We start from the raw sequence: 22834 nt of genomic DNA on the forward strand, positions 1-22834 counted from the left end.
ATATAGATAGATAGATAGATAGATAGATAGATAGATAGATAGATAGATATGTATGTATGTATATTCTCATTTTAGGACAGGTGGGAAATGTTATAACGAACAGAAATGCTAGTAGACTGGAATTTGAACGACTTTTGGTAAGTCAATATTTTTGTTTTGAGTGTTACAATTTCTTTTTTAAACAATAAAAGAATAACAAACTAAACATTTTGACTTTCGAACCATTAATACCCAACCCTTATCTTGAAAAAATACTCTTTATATGAAAATTACTTATATTAATAAAGTGGTAGTACTAATTTGTTTAATGAAATTTCAGTTCCTTCTGTTATTTACCACTTAAGTTTTTTTATAAAAAGATGTTTTAATTCATGATCGATTTTAAAGATATATATTATTAATACATTATCACAAACAGATCTTTCTTGCTTCGGGAAAATAAATTTGAGTTATGAAACACTTGTATTGTCATTTTTTCCTTTCAGACTAAAAGCCCGTTCTTTTAGAAGTACTCCGGGCAGAAATCAGTTGATTTCGATATTCATAAGGGGAAATTAATTTCACGACAAGTATTACTCCTAAATGTGCATAATTTTCAATGACTTTTTTTGAACTTTCTTAAAAATCACTTAAGGGGAAATAAAGTAACATTGTTAAAAACTTTTAGAACAAATTCAATCAAATTCATTAATAAATCATGATAACATAAACTTCGGTAACCGATCATTATAGATTGCACACAAGATGCTTCACCTTGTTCCTTGATCACCAATCTAACAGCATTTTAAAGTCCTTGTCAAGAATGAAGTCGGCGAAGTATGCTAATTGAGTTTCGCAAATAAGTATTTAATAACTAGGAAAGAACAAAAACGTTACAAAAATCGCCCGAATCACTATCGAAAGTGAAATGGAAACCATAAAACGCGAGAGTGTTTTTAATGGTCGCTTTTAACTTCTTATCAGTTTCCTCTGGCAATCAAACATGCTTTTAAGTTCTTTTATTCATATAATTTATCAGGCTCTGATGATTCATTTACTAAAGTCTTCATTAATGATTCACCAGGTTTAAATAAAGTCTTCAATAATAAATTATCAGGTTTTAATTTTTTTACTGGATAATAATTCACTAGTAGGGGTGCACAATCTTTTTGAGTGAAGGGCCACTTGCACAGCAGGTTGGCTAACGAAGGGCTGCAGATATATTTAGACATGTTAATGACAAATGTAGTAATGTTTATTTGAACATTAGCGTTCCATTTTTTTTTTTATCAATGAACTTAGTAATATCAATAACTTAGTAGTGTTCCATTATTAGAATTCATTCAAAAATAAATAAAAATTATACCTTTTTTTTACAAAGAAAAACTTGCTGTTTTTATCATATGAACAATAGATTTATCAAAATAAATAAACATTGAAGAAGAGAAATGTTTTTTTTATCATATCATGCAATACGAAAATTCATTTGAGAATTAAATTCTAATAAATAAAAAAAAACTGCAATGCTCACAGAATGAAAGTAGGAAAAAGTTAAGTCATAATTAAGTAATATAATTTCAAATTAAATATTTTAATTGAGGAAAATTTATAGGTTTGAAACAAAAGCCAAAAATAAAAACAAAACTGTGATAATTCAAAATAAAATTCAATGCTTATTTTGTAATGGTACTTTATTATTTTATTAATTTAATAATGGTACTTTATTATTTTATTAATTTAATAATGGTACTTTATTAATTATTAGATTTCTTTATATCCTAAACATTTTCCTTTTTTTCTTTTGAAATAGATCACTTAAGCAACAAAAATTTGAAATCTAAACTACAGACAGTGAGTAGTTTAAAAATTCACGTTTTCCATCATTTTATGAATTTCTCAAGTTGCAATAACATTGCATTTAAATTAGGGAGGGATGTAACGAGTATTTGGCCCTTCTGTGAAAAATTCAGTTGGTTGAATGATCAGTCAAATATTCGGCAGAATATTTTTTAGAAATGTATTTTTCCAAGTTTTTTTTATTTTTGAGTTTATATAAATATTAATTTTTTTTTTTTTAAAATTATAATCAGACAAGTCAATTTTGTCATTTTTTCGATACTTTGAGAATTGAGAAGGATCCATTTTTTGCAGTTTTTATTATAACCCAGCATTTTAACAGAACGTCTCATACTATTAATTTATTATCACTCTTTCCCTGTACTGTAATATAAATAACCAGTAACATAGAAAAGTGTGATTTTCAGTATTAAAGTTTTGTTTCAGGAACTAAGAAAAATTTGTTTTTTCTGTTTTTCTTTTTTTAGGCATTTTTATTATGACTCAGCATTTTTTTTAAAAATAAAGTTACAAATAAAATTTATTTTATAGCAATTTTTTTTCTTCTAAAATTATGGCAATGAGAAAAATTTAAATTGAGATTTTCGGCATAAGATTTTCACTTAAAAAATTAAGAACATTTTTTCTATCTTTTTATTTTCTTTAAAAAAAAAAAAAACTTTTTTTAGACGTTTTCATTATAACGCAGTAATTTTTAATAGCATTTCTGTTGACTTAATTCTTTTTTCTTGGCTTTTTCTGGTAATTGAAAAACTGAGATGTTCAGCTTTAAAAAAAATTTTCAAAAATTAAGATTGATTTTTATGTTCTCTGTTTCGCTTTTCGACATTTTCAAAAACGTTCGTGATTGGCCTTATTTTTTAGAGTTAATTAATGAATGCGTTTTTCCAGGAAATATTATTCTGAGCATTGAAATTTTAGTTTCAGTGTTGTTATGCTGCTAAAAGATTTTGCTATTTGGTCCCAAGTGTACGGCTTCAGTCGATGTTTTCTTCTTTTTTTTGCCGAATATTTGATTTTTGATCAAATCACAATTCATTACTACATTCGACCAAATCATATTCGCTGCGGAAATAAAAACGAAGGAAAAATAAGTAGGATTTACGATAAAACTGTACCGAAATACCGTATCAAAAAGGGATTATTTAATTGCGTGATTAACAATCACGTGTCGTAATAACATCATAGTTAAATAACAGGATCATCAAAATCATGTGGAAAAGTATAGAAATAAGAGGGGGGAAATATATTTATGTTGAACTCAGCACGAATAAAGCGTGTCAAATGCATGATTTAAAATTTGTATGTCGTAATAGAACAATTGGAATTCTTTATAAAACGTGGGAACGCATAGCAATAACTGCCGAAAAAAATTGTTGAAAAAAAAAAGAAAGAATTGCAAAAAGAAAGATAAAAAATCATTTAGATTTAAGATGAAATCGTCACAAATAAAGTGCGCAAAAAGTGATTATTTAAATTTGCGATCTGAAACTCGCATCGTAATAAAAATTCGGGATTTTCGAAATCACGTAGAAAAGCGGAAATAACTGTTTATAAAAAATCATTTATATTTACGATAAAATCAGCTTAAAGAAAGCACGTTAAACGTACATTTACTAAAGAATCTGTTAAAATTGATTGTGTCAAAACGTGATGACTTAAAAGTGCGATTAAAAATTGCCATTTTTAAAAAAAAATTTTATTGTGTTTAGCGGGCCGCACTTCAGCAGTCGAAGGGCCGCATTTGGCCCGCGGGGCGCAGGTTGTGCACCCCTAAGATTATAATAACGTTTTCATGAATGATCCAACAGGTTTTAAGAAATTATTTTTGCTCATTTAAATACTTATTTACGATCTCTGTTTTACATTTTTTTCCCTTCATTTTTGAACAGGACTTTAGAACAAGAAAAAAATGGTGGTAAAATTCGGTACTGTATAGTAATAACATTTCTGGTAAAAGAACAATATCATAATTCTGGTTAATAAAATCAACTTATACTTTGTTTAAACCATTCATTTGGTAGTTTATCCGTCCATATGGTAATGATGTACTGGAAATTCTGGCTTTCAAAATTTTCGTTTTTATTACCACACATTTTAAAAAAACACAAAACTGAAAAGTAAATTTATCCAAATAAATGGTTGTTATTATAAATGTCAAACCGGCAAGATTGTTTGGTGAAACTAATCGAATTTAAGGCAAAGGGAGCGTTTCTTGTTTTTCAGGGGCGCCATCTATGGCCAAGAATACGACTTCAGCCACATATATGTCGCCCCATTTATAGATTGGACCCATTCATACAGCCATTCATTCAAACACAGATCATAATTTTGACCTGAACCAGAGAATGATCCATCTCCAACTCAGCACCAGTAAATGGATTCTATGACCTTCTCTAAGCTATCATGATAACATTGCCGAATCTTACCACAGTTTTATCACATATTATAAAACCATATTTTTTTGCTAATTTTACTAAAATCATTACCAAAGCTCTTCGGTTAAAATTACTGAATATTTTGATGTTTCCACAGAAAAAGAAATAGGATAAATTTTACCATATTCTTGTTGTTTAGATCAATTTTTTGCCTCAGTGAACAAAATAAGGGCGTTGATTCAATACCTCTTAGAAAAGAGAAGGTCTCACCACGGGTTACCATAAACAAGAAATTTGATCCTTCAGTAGATCAAACGGAATGACATCTTTCGTATATTTTATCCACCGCGCAGTTCATGTTCGTTACTTCGAACTACTAATTTGATCCGTGCTGAGGCCTTCTTTCTTCTAGGGGATGCTTTTTGATTACATAAATTAATGAATTCTGTCTTTAGGATGGTGCCAAACTGTATATGCGACATCACAAAGTGCCAAAAGGGATGCAAAGAAGAGTGCAACGGTGGTATGACTATTCATGGTCCAGGTAAGTGACACTATTCTTATATATTTACATTGGAGACGTTTAACAAGATTGGAGCCTTTTCAAAGTTAAAACATATTGTTGTTCTGCAATCGTCCTCTGATTCACTTCCCAAATCGTATAACAAAAATGCTGTCAGAAGCTGTATGTTAGTAATAAAAATGCTGTGTGTTCCTTAAAAAAATGTTCCTCGGTCACATTCCAAATAATGAGAACGATAATTACAATATACTCTCGATATCTCGAATATCTTGTTATGTCAAAAAATATTTTCCCCCATGGCATTACATATCTATGTAATGTTAATTTGAATTCCTATGTCGAAGGTTTTTTTTTTCAAAACCTTGCTATGTCGAATTTTTTTTTTTTTTTTTTTTGAAATAGAAAATGAATTTTTTTGAAAAAATCACAATATAAGTTTATTGTAAACCAATTATTTTCTACTTAATGCATAACTTTTTTTTTCTTGCTTTTAAAAATAAAACGATCATTGTTGTATTTAGAACAAATAGTCAACTATCATTACGTAAGCAATTATTATTAGTTATTTTTATGTTTCAAGACTCTACGTTTTAGAGTAATATTTTAGAATATATTTTTCTACTTTTTATAGCATATTTAGTTCTGAACTTGTTTTTATCGAAAACTCGCTCTCTCGAAATTTTTTAGGCTCCCTTCAACTTTGAGATACCGAGAGTATACTGTAGTAGGTGTTTTGGTTTTAAAATCGGGAGCTAGTTTTACCAAATTTACTAATATGGAAAATCCAATCCACGGAATTTTAAAAATAATAAAAAACAATTAAATGATAAAAGGTACCCAAACGAAGGTATGATACTTTATAACAAATTTGCATCATCTTAGACTTAACTTGCGATTTAAAAGTAACAGTTACGATTCATCTTTACTTCTAAGGTAATAATTACTCTTTGTAAAAAATTTATTCAAGATTTTATTTATTTATTTTTGAAAAAAAATCGAAGCATTACACGTAAAATTTGCTGCATTGCTCCTTGTAAATGTGTTCCCCGATTACATTTAAACCAATGAAAATATAATTAGTAGGTTTTTCGGTTAAATTAAGGTCGAGAACCAGTTTTACCGAATTTACTAATATTTAAAATCCAATCAATGGAAGAAGAAAAAAAACAACTAAGTAATAAAAGATACCCAAACCAAAGAATATACATAGGAGAAAAAGTCAAGCTTTCATTGACATAATGAAAGCTTGGCTAGGTGTGGTTCCCGCGTTTAAAGGAAAAAATAGCATTAAGGGACACAACAGCTCAGGTTATTAAAACGGGTTTACAACCTCCTCTCTTCCCAACTACTACTGGGGCTGGGGTGGAGAAAACAAGTTTTCTGTTTTTCTTTATTGTAAGTTTGTGCTGTATTTTTAAATTATTGGTAAACAGTACTGAACTATTAATTACAATGTTTCTCTGAGAATACATTGTAATCATTTTTGTTGATTAAATCTGCTATATTTTNGATATAAAAACCCTCTTTCCAAGGTCAAATGTGCTATTCTCTACCTATCCACCAGCATGTAAGGTTGTCATTCTGGGGCTCTGGCCCGTACTTTAATAAAATTATATTATGATTCCTGCATTTTCCTGTATCTTTTTCAAGAAGCACCGGCCACACTACAAACTTACAATATTTAGGCTTTCAAAGCGTAACATATATATATATATATATTACGATTTATTTTTACTCCTGAGGCAAAGATTAATTTTTGTAAAAATTTATTCCAAGATTTTTTTCTTTTTTAAAGTAATTTCGAAACATTATACATAAAAATTTGCTATGCTTTTTTATACACATAAAACTCAGAGCATTTTTATTCTTAAACTAAAATTGTATCCTGGCATCATAAATAACTTATCAAATGCTGAAACTTACCTAATCTATTAAAAAAAAAAATACACTGCTCAGGAAAAAAAAATTTTAGGTTTTGTGATAAATGATTGCTAAGGCCTTCTTCAAAAGATTTTAATGGTAGTTGGGAATAAAAGATTTCGAAAATGATGTCGTCTTTGTAAATGTAAATCACATTTTGGACGAAAGTATACAAAGGAATTTATCATTCTCCTCAGGTTGAAGATATTTTATCCCGAACATTTTTTGTGTATTAACGACAAACTTGAGACATTTTCTTAAATATTGTTGAGTTTTTGCCTTATAAGAAGAGGAAAAAAAATTTGTGCTCATTTATAGTGTCGACATACATTGGTTGAAATTCTTATAGGATGGCTAGATTAGAAATTTCATATCAATTCTTTTTTACTAGAAAGGGAACATTTATGAAAAAGAAATGATACAAGATTATAAAGGATCTAAGAGTACAGCATTCCCATTCTCAGCTTCCTTCCTATAAAAATCGAAAATAAAATATTGCTTTTTTGAAAATCAAATTTATTCTGAAGTATTTTTACCTGGCAATAGGCAATAGGCCGAACTTAAATTTTTTTATAGCTATCGGGAACTAAAGATAAAAGTAAATTTGAAATTTGATACAAAATTCACTTTTGACAAGAGTTTTTTTGCCTTATCAGAATAATGTATTTTACGTATGTAAATATGTAGAATACAAAAATAATTGCATTTTACTCATACAGACTTTCAATTTTTGTACAGTACTTCAATTTCTGATTTTTTTAAAATCAGAAACTTTGTTGAATTTGAAAATGTTGGAAAAATAGACAACTATAAAATTATATTGTTCTTCTGAAAAGAAAGGTAAATGCAATGAATAAAGAAAAGAGTATTTATTTTAACTTAAAAAAATATTCTCCGTACGTTTGTGTCGTATGTCCATATTGTGTCGGTAAATCTTGTAATCATTCATAAACAGAAGTTAAAGTATTTGCAATAGAAAACAAAAGTTTTGAAAGTTAATCTAAAAGAAAATCAGAAAGAAATAATGCTTATAGCAAATCCTTCCATATTATCTGTATCCTCTTCTTTGAAAACGTTAAGAAATCTTTTAAAGTTTTGTAAACAAGTTATGTACTTCTAATGTTGATTGACTGATTTAATGCATAACTTACTTGAAGTCTCGATGCAAGTCTGGAAACTGTAATCAGAACCTATCTTCATAAGTCTGGAACTTGCAATCAGAACCAATTTTAAAAATATATTTATTCATATTTTAACAGAATATGGCAAATATCTTTTCGTATTGAAATCAATTGCAGAAAAACTTTTTCAAGTTGTTACAGGCTGGAACATATTAAAGTTATCACTAACTAGAACCTATTCACAATTAATTGTGATATCTAAAAAAGATAAAAATAAAATCTATTTTTATGAACATACTATATACTTGATTTTCTAGCAAATTTGCACGATAAGCTACTCGTTATTAATGCAATGACACGTTTTTATATCAAACTGTTACACAGTATTATTAAAAACACATGCTGTTTTAGTTCTTTGCGAGTTTTTAACTTGCATGCTTTGTAACAACTCTATTATGTGAAATTCTTGTCAAAAATTTGGTAAAAAATTCTATGAATCTTTACTTTAAGAGTTCAAAATAAACAAATGTTGCGATAAAATAAAATTTGAAGGATTGGGTCCGAGGTCCGTTTGATAGTGCCATATTTATTCTCGCTTGAAAGTGTCAGTACTGATGCTCGTTTTAAAAAGAAAACTTAAATTGACACTTTCAAGAAAAAATATTATTATGTGGGACCGAGTTATGAAAACGACCCAAATCCATTCGCTCCTATCATTCATTAACGCTTCTTTTTAAAATATCTTTTTAGGGGTCGAATGCAGGGAGGAGGGGACATTCACTCAGCCTTAGGAATTCTTCCGGACAAACTGAAAACAGAACTTGCCATTCACGTGAACCTAAAGACACTGAAAAAGGTAAGATTTACTCTCGATATCTCAAAATTGGAGGAAAGCTAAATAATTTCGAGATAGCGAGTTTTGGAGATGTATTCTAAAAAAGAAGAAAAAAATTTTCTAAAAAAGTTCTCTAAAAAGTAGAGTCATGAAAATTAGAATGACTACTAATAATTATGTACGCAATAATAGTTGACTATAAATATAAATACTGCAGTGATAATTAATTTCATTTTTAAATGTAAGAAAAAAATGCATTAAAGAGAAACGAATGGATTGACAATAAACTTACATTAATAATAGCATTAAAAATACAAACATACATAAAAAAACTTGCATAAAACTTCATAAAAAATTCATTTTCTATTCCAAATAATATAAGACATAGCAGGGTTTTGAGAAGAAACTCTTTGACATTGAAATTCAAATTAATAGTAACTGGACGTGTAATACCAAGGGGGAAATTGTTTTTTGACTTTACAAGATTTTCGAGATATCGAAGTTCTAGATATCGAGAGTATACTGTATAAAAATTGTACAACTGTATAAAAATTTTATTCAGTAAATACAGTACTGTATATACTGTATTTGCTCTAACTGTCATAATCTTTTAATTTTCAACAATTATAATTAATGCCTATGACGTGATATTTTAAATAAACTCCGATTCGTGAAATGGGCTCAAAATTGGCATTTTTAACTTAATGCTTTAATTAACAAGCATTTTTTTGTTAGAAGATAGAATAAAAAATATATTTAATGTGTGAACTGAAAATCTATCGAACCCTGAAACTCACCGTTCCTTCTTTTGCGCCTCCGTAACATTATATTTGATTAAAATAACAACACATTTAAATAAAGAATGATTTTTTTTTGTTTAAAAAATTTGAATATCGTCAAAAATGTACATATTTTGTCAAAATTTGTTAATTTAGTATAGTTTAATCAAAAGAATGAAACTGTTTGTGAAAATTTCTGATCCCATGCGTAAAAGTATTTTCAGGAAAAGGATGTGTCGTAACTCACTATAATGAACAGGGAAAATGAACATGGTTACAGTGAACATGTATCCACGGTTGTAATAAGCTTTTGAACTCATGAACACGGTTGTAATGAACTTTCTTAGTGGTCCATTCAAAATTCCGATTCAATTTACGTCATTTTATACGCTTATAGTAAACAGTTGAAAAAAATGGAAAATCGTTTATCGTAAAAAAAAATTTCCGCATTTTTTTTCACTTCTTCAATTCGGCAAGAGTTGCGTTTGCATATGATGACAAACTCAAATCTAGTACTTTTAAACTTGGATGAAGAAGTTGTTAAGCAGAACATTCCTCCCCTTATGTTAAAGAAGGAAAAGAAATTTTGGAAACTTTTATCTCGGAAGTGAAATTAGCATTGGATGTTCTCAATTTTTTTTTAAAAGGAGAACGAGATAATATTGAATTCTTAACTAATTATTGTCACAAAAATAGGTAAACTCTCCTGAAAATCAAATAGTACAGTCAATCGAAAAGTATAATTTCTTTCCCAGAATATAAAAATTATTTCATTCATGTTCCTTTTACATATTTGATGTATTATCTATTTATATGGTTATTAATTTATAAACAAAATACTTACTACCGTAATAACTTTTTACAGTAATGATATTGTCAAAGGGCCATTTTCAAAGAATTCGGATATAGTGAACTACCGTTTATAGTTGACTTATTGCTGGATCCGCAAACAATTCATTATAACGGGGTTCTACGGTACATGATTTTGGAAATATTTTACTGAATATTTTTATTGTTGAAAAAATCCTGAAAAAAATACCTCCTGTTATATTTTTTGCAGTCTCCCTTGCTGCACACACAAACTTCTCCCTGTTACTCTCACCTATTACCAAGCTGATATTGCGTTGTAAGAATTGAGAGCGGCAGCGAGTAGAGGCAAAACACCCTAGTTGTATTATAAAATGTAAATCATGAAAGTAAAAGACTCACTAAACAAATTATTTTGATATGTACACTTTATTACAATTTCATCCATTAATAAATAAAAGATTTTCGATTATTTACAAGTTCAAATGCAGTTCTCCTGCAAAAATAGGGCATTCCAATGTTTTACAGTTAAGGAGCATTAAGACACATTTTACGAGCCTTTTTTTAAATGCTTATATTATTGTATTAAATTTTATTCTGCTCAAATACTTAATGAGGTAAAATTTTTAAAACAAAATATTTCACTTATTTTAAGAAAATTAAAATGTACAAAAATTAGCATTGCCAATTTTGAATAGAACCCATAAAATTATTTTCAAAAATTAAAAATTTTGTAATAATTTGACGAAGAAACTTTGTATGCCATTCGCTTCAAATTCATTTTTCATGCAGAGTGTCCTAAAATCCTCACTCTTCACTTCTATTACACTAGTCAAAAATGAAGACATTTTATTTAAAAACAAAAACACTATCGAAATGTGAAGAATGTTTGTCTGAAATTTAGAGATCATTCTATAATTGCTTACTCCCTTTTTGCTTTCTTCAGTCAGCAAACAAGGCTTGGAGCTTTCAACTTGACCTTCCTCGTTCACAATTCGTCAAGTTTTGATAATTTTCTCCTCCTTAATTTGAGACCCACAATGACTACAGTATTTTCCTCATTTTTGCTTCCTCAAAATTCCTCAAAATATACCGCTTGGTCTTACGACCTATCCTGAAGAAAAAAAAATGAAATAAAAACGAAAGCTACGCTGTTGACTTCAAACAAAATCTGTAAATACTTCGGCTGCTTCGTTTGTAAAGATTTCTACAGATGCCACAAATTGCTAACTAATTCTTTTGTAATAAAGAAGTATAGAAATTATGGCAGATTACGTTTACCAGATAAAATAAATATTTAATGTTCGCATAATTTTAAACTTAAAAAATTTCGAAATTTTGTGTCTTTTGCCCCTTTTCAAAAACCTAGCTAGTTGTCCTACATTTTAGGTAACGGAACAATAACTCATTAACAGAAGATACATTTTAAGAGTCCAAGAAATGCAGAGGTGTTTTGTAAATGCTGTAATTCAAGACTTCTTTAAATCGTCCTTTCAAAATGCTATTTACTTCTTCGGAAAAGTACGTCAGGATGACTTTGCTGTTGTAGAGAGTTTCTATCGAGGAGGGTGACCTCGTTTGGGCACCCACAATATCTATGGCAGCTGTTATACTGATTTTGCCCACATCGTCGACTGAATAATCAAGGATTGTTGGAACATTGTCACTTAAGGTAGATGTAACCTTTAACGATAATTTCGTTTGTTTGACTGTAACGATGAGTTGGAAATTATAAACTTCACTGCCATTGTGAGCTTCGGCTTGGTACTTCAAAGTTAATTCGTCGAATCCAAGAGAGCATTCAAAAGTAATGTTTCTTTCAATGAATTCGGGAATGCTGCATTCGGAATTCCTCCTTACGTTGGACAGGTGTTCAAGTTTGCCCGTCTCAAGTTTGAGGAAATTTGCGTCTTCATTTTGAGAATCTCGAACAAAAACTTTCTCCAAGCGAGTGCTACTCAAAACGAGAGGATCCAACTTGCTATACTTCGATTCGAACAGAAAACGGTTGGTGAGAACAGAGTCGATGTAACTGTTAGAATCCTCTATAGTATATTCTTCTTTGCCTACAGGAAAAAATGGGATTTCATAAATAGTATAAAAACCAAGGATATTTAAAAATTAAAAAAAATTATTTAAAGGTAATTTTCATGTTTTATGCCCTTGTAAAGGAAATAGGCATCTTCAGCAAATTATACTCTTTACCCTAGCTAGAATATCTCACTTTCTGATTCACACGTACCTTCGTAGGGAAAATGCAAAATTTACTGAAACCATGGTAAAGGAAAGGGGAAAAATATGGAGAGAGGGGTAAATCACGTAACTTTGATACGGCTATTATACTTACAAAGAAGATGATAATTATTGAGCGCTATATAGAAAACAACATTAAAAAATATGGCTAAAATTTGAGCTACATGATTAAAAAAATTGAGTTAGAGAAATATGTAAATATTTCCCTCTATCATCTTAGAGAGGGAAAAAGTTTAACCGATTCTATTACGCAACAAGTTTGCTTGTTCGTGCATAAAGGAAAAAAATACGAGTTCCTGTCCAAATATGGGAAGTGATATTTTATGTTGATCAAGATTAAGACAAATATTTAAATTATGGCTGTAAGATCAGTTAACAGTTGACTATGCTACACACAAAATTAATTTTCTAAATCTATAGAGAATAGTGTTATTCCTTTTATCTGGCTAAACTTGATCAGAATAATTAAGTGCTGTTTATGACAACAAAGCCAAAATTTTTTAGCCTTTCAAAATTAGAAAAGAAATTCTATTAGTAGAAGCAAACCCAACTTAGAATAGAAGAGGAAATCAATGTAAAAGCAAACCCAACTTACAACTTACCAACTTATAATATATTAATTTAATTAAGAGGAAATCAATAAGAAAAACTGGAAAATGGACGAGACGCGTACTATGTTTTAGTACTTAAGTATTTTAAAGGATTAGTGGAAGTCAGATCCTAAGCCAAAGATTGTAGGATTGTTGATAAGAAGAGGACGCGCGTTTTATGACGAACATAAAGAGCTTAAGCAAGTAAGTATGGCAGCAATGCATTTTCCCCATTCATTCTTGTTGCTCAATAATCATAGCCAAGAAAACTTTTTTTAACTCATTTTGTTACGTAACAAGTTTTATTTGTTCTTGTATGAAGAAAAAAATATCAGTCCCTGTGCAGGTATGGTAAAGGGTATTCTTTTATACCAGGGATTTCCAACTTACGTGAGGCCGGAGGCCGCAATTAAAAACACCAGTCAAATGGCGGGACGCAACTATATCAAAAATTTATATAGGACTCTTTTATGTTTGAAGGAACGTTAAATATTACTGTCAGAGTTTTATCAGGTTGTACAAAGCAAAAGTATAGAATTACAAATTAAAATAAGAAGTAGATTTTTAAAAATATTTAAAAATTGCATATCAAAAAATTTCGGCTACAATAACTTTAATGTGCACCTATGTATCAAACAATTAATGTGAAACAGATATCAAATTGTTAAGATATAAAACTTAAAAGTATTTAAAACCCATATAGATTTTCTACGAAAATTGTTCTCAAAAAATTACAACTAATATATTTTGGTTCGCGGGCCACAAAAAAAAAGCTTCTCAGGCCGGATGAGGCCCTCGGGCCGTCAGTTGGAAACTGTTGTTTTATACGGAGCAAGAATTAGGCTAATACTTAAATTTTGGCTATAAGGTCAGTTAATATTAATTTTGCTACGTCAAAAAATTAGTTTTCTACGTCTACGGAGGAAGGTGGTGTCCCATCTATCTGTCTAAACTAGATCACATGAACTTGTAACATTAATGCATTGTCTCCTTTCATTCTTTTTGGTATCGGTAACCAATTAATCGATTAATGCATGATGGAAGTTAAGGTACTCTTACGTCTTGAACTTCTATATTTAAAATGATATATTAAGGAAATAAATTTTGATTGCTTACCACGAGGTGTTGTTCTATGGTCTTCAGTTACTGGCTCAATTGTCGATGCATAAACATCTTCTAAGTCTTCTATAGAAAAAGGATTCTTCTGAATATCCTCACTGAATGCTTCTTTCAGATGATGATGAGTTAAAGTATTAATTAAGTTAAAGAATAACTCTTCCACGTTTTCTTCCATGGGTTCCCTTATCCATTCCATCATACCCAGACCATCAATCCAAACATTCATGTTCGATATGACGGTTGGCCTGTAGCTGTCCAACTTGCCATCGTCACCTGATGAGCCATTAAATGAGAAATCCATTTCGATTTTCAAAGGAGAGGTAACGGCGTCTACCATGACGTCAGCGGTTGAACCGATAACGGATGCTTTGCCAGTAAAATTGAAGTTAATTTGTTTGGTTTCGATTTCTGTGTGAATTTTCAGTCTTCTGTTATGAAAGGATATGGAGCATGCGCCCTTTCGATGAAGATTGCCCAATCCTGTAATGTGACCCTCTGTCAAGTTGGCGTAGCATTTGAATGGATAGAAAACTACTTTCTTCTTAAAGTTAAGTTCTCTTCCGTAAACGGGAAATGATTCCAAATTATTATTTTTCACGGCGTTCACCAGTAATTTATCCACATATGTATTGCATCGTTCGATAGCATCTATGTAGCTGCTTCTACCTACAAAAGAAATAATTTGTATAAAATTAATTTGTGACTGCAACTCTGTTTCTACGCAATGTCAAAATATCAAAAACTTATCAATATCATAAATTACACTGTTAGAACTTTTAAAAAAATGGTTAAATAACAATTTATTTAATTGTTAGTTATTAATTGTTACAGTATTTGACCCAAACAGTCAAATAACGATGAAAATTGATGATATACAAACTGCTAAGTGTTAGAAAAAATGTTTATTGATTTTTTTCACCTAATACGGTTAATCAGCCAGAATTCTATCCTATCTTGTTCTGTGGAACTAGGTACATCTGTAGCTAAAAGGGTTAATCGGATAATTTAAAGACCGGCTAAACAGGGGTTCGAAATCGAGAGTCGATAATACAATGTTTCTTTCCTTACTTCCCCCTCCCACATCAATATATGAAGAGTTTCTAGTGTCCAGCTCTATCTAGTCAGTGACTTTGGACTATTAGAATGCGAAATTATCATTTTCCCGTAAATGGCGCAGTACCCACAGAGCTCTGCTGTCCGTTTAAGTTCAATTTTTATGGTTAAGAAACTATGCTAGTTGTAAATGGTTACAACACTGTATCATTTTCAATTCACGTTTTGAATTCTCAAACCGTACCTATTGTAAACGGTTACAAAACTGTAAAGGTAAAAAAACTGTTCCAAACAATAAGCTTTATGTTTAATTGGAAGGACAAAATACAGCCGAAAATTTTACAGTAACTTCAGGTGGAAAATTCTAAATGTGTATGTAAGACATTTATTACTGTATACTGTATTTACTATCTACTATCCATATTTTCGATTGATAAATTTTGTTATCTATCTATTTTCCAATTGTGAGAAATAGTATCCCTACAATTGTATTTACTAACATTTAGCAAAGAACATTAATTAGTAATAATAATTGTACAATTTTCACATCAACATTGAAAATTATTTGTTTGAAAGTAGTAAAATTTGTAGGATTTTACGATTTTGGAACCCAAAGCAGAAAAACAATAAAACATCAAAATCTGTGATTATGTGAAATTTCTATAATTGTATTTGCTAAATTTTGAGATTAAAAACTAATTTTTTAATAATAAGTGTCCAATTTTCTAACTAAATAGCAAAATTATTTTTTGTTTGAAGGTCATAAAACTCGTACGGTTTAGGAAAGCAAGACAAAAAACATCCAAAACTGTTATAATATGAGATTATAAAGAAAAAATATCCCTTCAATTATATATTACAAATAATGGCGAATTAGTTAATTAATAATAATTATTAAACTTTCTACATAAATAACGAAAATATTTTTGTTTAAAATTCATAAAATTATCACAATTTTACAATTTTGGAGCCCAAAAATAAAAAGTTAAAAACATTAAAATTTTTAATTATATTAGATTCTAATAAAAAAGTATTCCTACAATTGTATTTCCTAAATTTCAGTGAAAAAAATTTATTCATTAAGAATAATTGTTCAACTTTCTAGCCCAACAAAAAAAGAACAATTTTTAAAACATTAAAAGTCTTAAAACTGGTACAATTTTCGTAAAGTAAAAATAAAAAAATGCACAAAATTTGTAATTATGTGAGATTATAAAAAAATATCTTTACACTTAAAAAAAGTAAAATATTTCTCACTCTTAATGCACTTAGACATTTTGTTATATTCTACAAAAATAAACCAGCAATTTGATGAAAAAGAAATCTCCCAATATTACTTTAACTTTGCATCAATTCTGACGCTCTCTTCCTTAAATGCTTTTGGAAAAAAATTTACTGAAGAAATAAACCTATCAGTTAGAATCTAAACTAAAGTATTGTTCTTTGATATTTCAACTGAACAATGAATAAGCATGCAATTTTAAAGCAACTTAATTAAAAAAGAAAACTATTTATCTGAAAATAAATATTATTTTTATTTTAAAAAAGAATGTAGCTTACCAAGAGGACTACTAGCCACAACCGTAATGGAAGCAATCAAAATCAATAAAGTCTTCATTTTTATAGTATTTTTCTGAAAAGAAAGTATCGTTGTATAAATAAGATAACTAAATTTTATAAAAACCTTCTACAATTTCAATGCTTCGATTGATTATAATAAAATTAAGGCTTTATGCTGAAGTTTAGAATTGTATATTTTTTTTCCAAATAAGCAATTTACTAAAACCTTAAAATTTAATTTTGCTCTCGACCCAAATAATTATTTTTGCAATTAAGTGATTACCTAGGTTTAAAGAAACAAAACAAAGTCTCTTTTACTTCATTCATAAATAATTATTGTTTTCAAATTACAAAGCAAAATATTTTGAACAATATTTTTGTAAACTTTTTATCTGAAATTTCAGACCATTTTCAGAAATACTTTAGAAAAAGAAAAGTATCCTTAAGTGGTCACGTTAACTCTACAAATTAATACAAATTATTACAAATAATTATCACAAACTCTCATGCCTCAAAAAAAATTTGATAGTAGGTGAGTGTAGTATGTGTTAAAATAAACAATTTAAAAAATTTTGTTTCGTAATTTCCTTTTGCTATTCGTTTCAATATTCTACTATAAATGTATATTATTAGAGTATTTTTCATTGCTTGTAGTTTTGCTTTAAATTGCGTTGATAGCTGATGAATTATAAAATTAAAAGCTCAGAAAATGGAACTCCATCATTTTCAATCAAAACCTGTTAAGGCAACAATCAGTATCAGAACTCTTAGTAACGAAGAAATTACATATACATACTATTAATTTGTACACATATTGATTAAAAATTATGCAGGATATTCGATGAGAACCATTTTTGTAGTCAAAAGAAGTCAAAAACAGTGTATACACATTGCCAGGTGAACCGCCTAATACATTTGAAATATATATATATATATATATATTTATTTGATTTTTTGCTATTCCATTTTAAAGGTAATAAGTTNTATATATATATATATATTGATAGGTAAGTAACTAATGTCTTTGAGAAAAAATTGGAAATAGTATTTAGTATTATAAAAAGTATTATTACTATAACCATAAACGAAAAAATTTAATTTTATCATATTTTACTCGCCTACTCACAATATAAGCTAAACGGAGAAGAGTATATAGTTTATGCTAAAAATTACCTGAAAATTACAAATTCCTTACTCATAATTTTTACATACTATTCATTTACTAACTCATAACAAATAAATTTGTAGAGAAAAATTTTAATTTTGATAGCACTAAACAGTATTCAAATATTAATAAGATTAAATTTTATTGTAATATTATTTTTTGATTAGATCAAATCTACTCGCAATATTTTGGAGGATATATTTAACCATTTACTAAAGAATTTTTATTTGTTATTGACTAAATAACTAATAATTATTCATAATAAAAAACTGATTAGAATAACCAAAATTTGTATTGTATTGAATCATTTTCAAGTATTGTTTAGATAACATTAACCTAAAGTTTAGCGTAATACTATGCAAGGATAATATAAAACCTGCACACAATATTTCGCTATTTAGAGAAACGAAGAAACCAGCAAGCATAAACCAAAATTGACTAAATACTATTATGTTAATCATTTATCATGAATATTTTACTTATTATTTGTTAAATAACTAATGAAAGAAAAATGACGCATGTTAAAAAAGATTTAGAAAAATCAAACTTTCAATAGTTATCAAATATTAATTAGATATTAAAAAACCTTAGTTTATCATAATTATTTGTTGTAAGTAAATAAAATCTACACGCAGTAGTTTGTTACACAGAGACAGGAAAATTCTAGCAAAAAAATATTTCCTGATATTGACTAATCATTTACTATTTTTTTTTAAATTTACTCCCAAAATGAAAAAGAAAAAAAAATACTGAGAAAATTAAAACTTGAATAGCGTTTAATAATATTAAAATATAGTTGCATCAGAATTAAATCTGAGCTTTACTTATTCTTATTCGGATGATATTATTCGGATGATTCCTATTCGGAAAATATATTCGGATGAATTATATCTTAGTATGAATACAATAATTATCGAAAAATAATAAGTTAAGAATAAAGTTTATTTCATCATAATTATATGTTATAAATAAATAAAATTTACATGCAATAGTTAGTTATACAGAGAATGGAAAATTCTGACAAGAAGTATTTATCTGATATTAATTAATCATTTACTTTATAATTTTTTTTTATTTACTATTGGCTAATGTAGAAAAAATGCCCCAAAATGAAAACAAAATTCTGAGAAAATTGAAACTTTAATAGCGTTTAATAATAATAAAACATAGTTGCATCAGAATTAAATCTGAGTTTTATTTTATCGTAAAAATATATTCGGATAAATTATAACTTAGTATGTATACAATAATTAGCGAAAAAATAATAAGCTAAGTAATTAAACACAATAATTAGCAAAACAGTTTGCTAAATAATTCTTTACAATAACTAGATACACCTAGAAGAGAAATTCTGATATTTAATAATTTAAACTAGTATTTTTTATTCCCCATAATAAAACTAGCTATCGAAATTAAATTACTACAAAACGGTAAGTTTTTAGAAAAATTAGAATTTGAATAGTATTTAATTTCATTCAAATTTACTCATAAAAATAAGGTAGAAAAAATATCAACAAATGTATGCAAGAACTTACCTAAAGTATGGATATTGTTTGCAAAGAATGAAGAATTGCAAGAAGTAAAAGATTGTAAGGAACGAGGTAAATATTCAGGTATATTTATATGAGATTCTTAAGTGACCCATGAGATCTGGAAATTATTAAAATCACTCCCTTATCATTCTAATTGTCCCTAAATATAGTATGTGGGCAAAGGTTAGTTTTTCAGGATGCTATCTTTAGACCGGAATTGTAAATATATTTGATATCATTAGAAAAGAAATTAGAATTCAAAGGTTAGAACCGAACGTCACCAAAAAATACAAATTGTGCATTAATCTAGAACTTTGTACTTTCTAATTCACCTTTAAACGGAGAAAAAGGATTCGAAAAAACCTATTGAATGATTAAAAAAAAAAGAAAATCATGAGATAAAAATGGATGACATATCCATCTTTTAAATATGTAAAATGCAAAAAAAGAAAGGGAAAAAAAGAAGAAAATCTTCTTATTGCTAAAATAAAATAACTATTTTGCAATTAATAAGAGAAAATTAGTATAAATTTAATATCACTTCCAATAAATTTAAATATGTATACTTTGTAAGAAATCAATAAACCAATTAAATATTTCAGCAATATGTGTATAAATACCTCATAAATAATCAATGAAAAAACTTAAATATTTCAGCCCTATAGGTGTTACGTTATGGGAAATCAATAAAATAGTTAAATATTTCTGCGAAATTGTAATTTTAAATTAATAAATCTTAAAATGCTTACTACTTCATTTTTTGCGTAATTATGTATGTTGCGTAATATATTTGCAAAAAAAATAGATCCTAAAGATTTTATTTAAAAATAGTTTTATTATTTCGCAGTGATGCAATTTTATTGGAAAAATTAATTTAAAAAAAATAATATCACATTCTATAAAATCAAATGTGTACACGCTATTATATGAAATTAATAAAATAGTTATGCTTCTGAAAAACGGAAATTTTAATTGCATAAATCTTTAAATGTTTGCTACCTTGTTCGTTTATTTATTACGTGAATTGTAATAAATAGATACTAAAGTTTTTGTTTTAAAAGCAATTTAATTATATCGCGATGATACAGTTTCAGAAAATTTAGTAAAAACTTAATATCACCTTCCATAAATTTAGACGTGAATATGCCATTGTAAGGAATCAATAAAAAAGTCATATTTCTTCAAAACGTCGGATTTAAATTAATGAATCTTACAATTTTTTTGATCGATTCTCTTTTTTTATTTGTATATTACAAAAAAATAGTATCTAATTGTTTTAAGGAAAAATAATTTAACTTATTTAAAGGTCGTGAAAACTGTTTAAAAAGTAATTGTCATATTTCAATCATTGCATTCGTCGATTGTTCTATGCTGTCAATAAAATAAATATAAGTTCCTGCAAAACTAGCAACTTCAAAAAAATAAACAATTCTTGAAATGCTTAATGTTTAATTCTTCTTTTTAATGCGTATATTGCAAAAAGCTAGAATCCAATTATTTTATTTAAAAAAAAATTATTATTATTAATTGATAAAGTTGCCTATGAAAAATTAGAAAAAAAATTTAAAATCACATTTGTCGAAATTAGAGCCAAGTCAAGTTCGATCGAAAAAAGCACCTTGCCTCGAACTATAGTCTCAAAAAACTGGGAATGATTTTATTTCACTATGAGTATCTCAATTGGGTACTTGCGTTAAGAAGAAGAGGACTTCCCATACCCACACGTGTGACCTATGATGTCAGCGCTAGCTAATCTTTATCAGCAAAATGGCGTTTTGAAGTTGAGCTAAGTTTTTCTGCATAAATAAGAATGTTAATAAACGATAAATTAATTAAATACAAATCCGAAATTGAGCCGAATTAAATAGAGAGCCGCACATCAAATTAGATTAAATATAATTCGTTCTCAGTCTACTTCTCTTACTTAACTTAGATTTATAATGTGTTTATGTATTTTATTGCAACCGTGATATATTTTTGTTTTGTGTACCCGGCAACTTCGATGTACAATTAGTTTAATTATGTTCCACATTGCTTCATGCCTGTCTTTGTGTTAAGTAAATATATTGTGGTAGAACTGAAATCGTTGAGAAAGAATCTTTGTGAAAGTATTTAGAATGTGTCACTTAAAATAATTGATACTTGAAAGGCTTGGCTTACTTGAAATAGAATGGAAGGAACAGTTGCTAACGCAAGCAAATGCCATGCTTCAATAACCAATCAGGATCAAGATACCCATACTACGTCACTTTGAGGTATCCCATTAAGAATACTACGGTTTTTGAGGTCCGTTGAACTTCTAAGAGCCAAGACTGCAAAATTTTAAGAATTTTTTGTCCAGTTTTTTGCTTTATAGCATTTAAACGCAACATCGTACACAAAATCAAAGAGCATTGAATTCTGCGTTGAATAACATCTTCGAATATTATAAATTGAATGATTTGGGCAGAATAAGCAGTAGTGAATTGAGCCTAATTCCTCACATCTGATGAAAAAGACTTCATCCTCACTCTCTAAACTTCGAGACCAAAACCTGCAACTCTAAATAAATGAATAATAAAAAAAAACATAAGCTACGAAGTTATTGGGAAGTAAATTATATACTTTCTAAAATTAATGTCCACTTTAACAGAGGTGTCTCAATGACTGTAATCTGCTATTTAATTGATTCCCTTAGCGATGGAGGGAGGGGAGAATTGCCGTTATATTAAAACTTTAAGCCTAATGCTTGAAAAATTAAGTTTAAGATTTCATAATATTACGTAAAACTTTTTATAACAGCGTTGAACAGTGACCCAGTTTTGAGTTTAAGACAATAAAGGTTCAACTTCAAAAGTTTGCAATGTTTAACCTAACCCAGAAGACAGTAGAACTTCTGAATCAGGCATATTACGAACCTGCCATCGCGACACACAATTCTTGTTAAATTACCGTATTGCTAAAAATGACAATTTGGGTAAAAAAGTAAATAAATTTTTAAAAAAACTATAATTCCGATGATAAAAACTAAATATAAGGTATTTAAACCATCCATTTGGCGATTTTTTCCATTCATAAGGTAAGAGTTTACTAGAAATTCTGGTTTTCAAAACTATAGTTTTTATTACCACACTTTTGGTAATTAATAAAAAATTGAAAAGTAAATTTAACCGAATAAATAGCTTATATGCCATACTTTTAGATCAAAAATTTATAAGTTTTGCTCATAAAATTATTAGATTTTACCACGTATATCAAATTTCACCGCATGTTATAAAAACCACATTTTATTTTTAATTTAACCAAAATAATAACCAAAGCGCTTCGGCAAAAGTTATCGAGCTTTTTGGTGCTCCCATGGAGCCAGAAATACAATAAATGTTA

At 28.3% G+C, this 22834-nt stretch overlaps 2 protein-coding genes across 2 annotated transcripts in view; one reads left to right on the top strand and one right to left on the bottom strand.

Annotated features, from left to right (window-relative positions):
- The window catches only part of LOC107445401 (uncharacterized), a 211537-nt gene that overhangs the window by 127032 nt on the left and 61671 nt on the right, over positions 1-22834 (top strand). The window contains exons 6-8 of the mRNA XM_043039647.2: positions 76-137; positions 4670-4758; positions 8529-8634. Coding sequence (XP_042895581.2) covers positions 76-137; positions 4670-4758; positions 8529-8634 — 257 coding nt within the window. The remainder of the gene's footprint in view (positions 1-75; positions 138-4669; positions 4759-8528; positions 8635-22834) is intronic.
- Positions 10610-19690, bottom strand: LOC107445414 (uncharacterized). Its single transcript, XM_016059798.4, has 4 exons — positions 19475-19690; positions 16775-16847; positions 14159-14827; positions 10610-12265 (listed from the first exon to the last, which is right to left on the bottom strand). Exons 2-4 carry the CDS (start codon positions 16830-16832, stop codon positions 11625-11627), a joined length of 1368 nt encoding a protein of 455 aa, XP_015915284.1. The 5' UTR covers positions 16833-16847; positions 19475-19690; the 3' UTR covers positions 10610-11624.

The sequence above is a fragment of the Parasteatoda tepidariorum genome, chromosome 5 (assembly GCF_043381705.1).
Source record: "Parasteatoda tepidariorum isolate YZ-2023 chromosome 5, CAS_Ptep_4.0, whole genome shotgun sequence".
Taxonomy (NCBI): Eukaryota; Metazoa; Arthropoda; class Arachnida; order Araneae; family Theridiidae; genus Parasteatoda; species Parasteatoda tepidariorum.

Coding starts and splice junctions, on each gene's coding strand:
- LOC107445414 (XM_016059798.4), bottom strand. CDS start 16,832: ATGAAGACTTTATTGATTTTGATTGCTTCCATTACGGTTGTGGCTAGT. Junction 14,828..16,774: donor TGTGGCTAGTAGTCCTCTTG/GTAAGCTACATT, acceptor TTTCTTTTGTAG/GTAGAAGCAGCTACATAGAT. Junction 12,266..14,158: donor CCATAGAACAACACCTCGTG/GTAAGCAATCAA, acceptor TTTTTCCTGTAG/GCAAAGAAGAATATACTATA.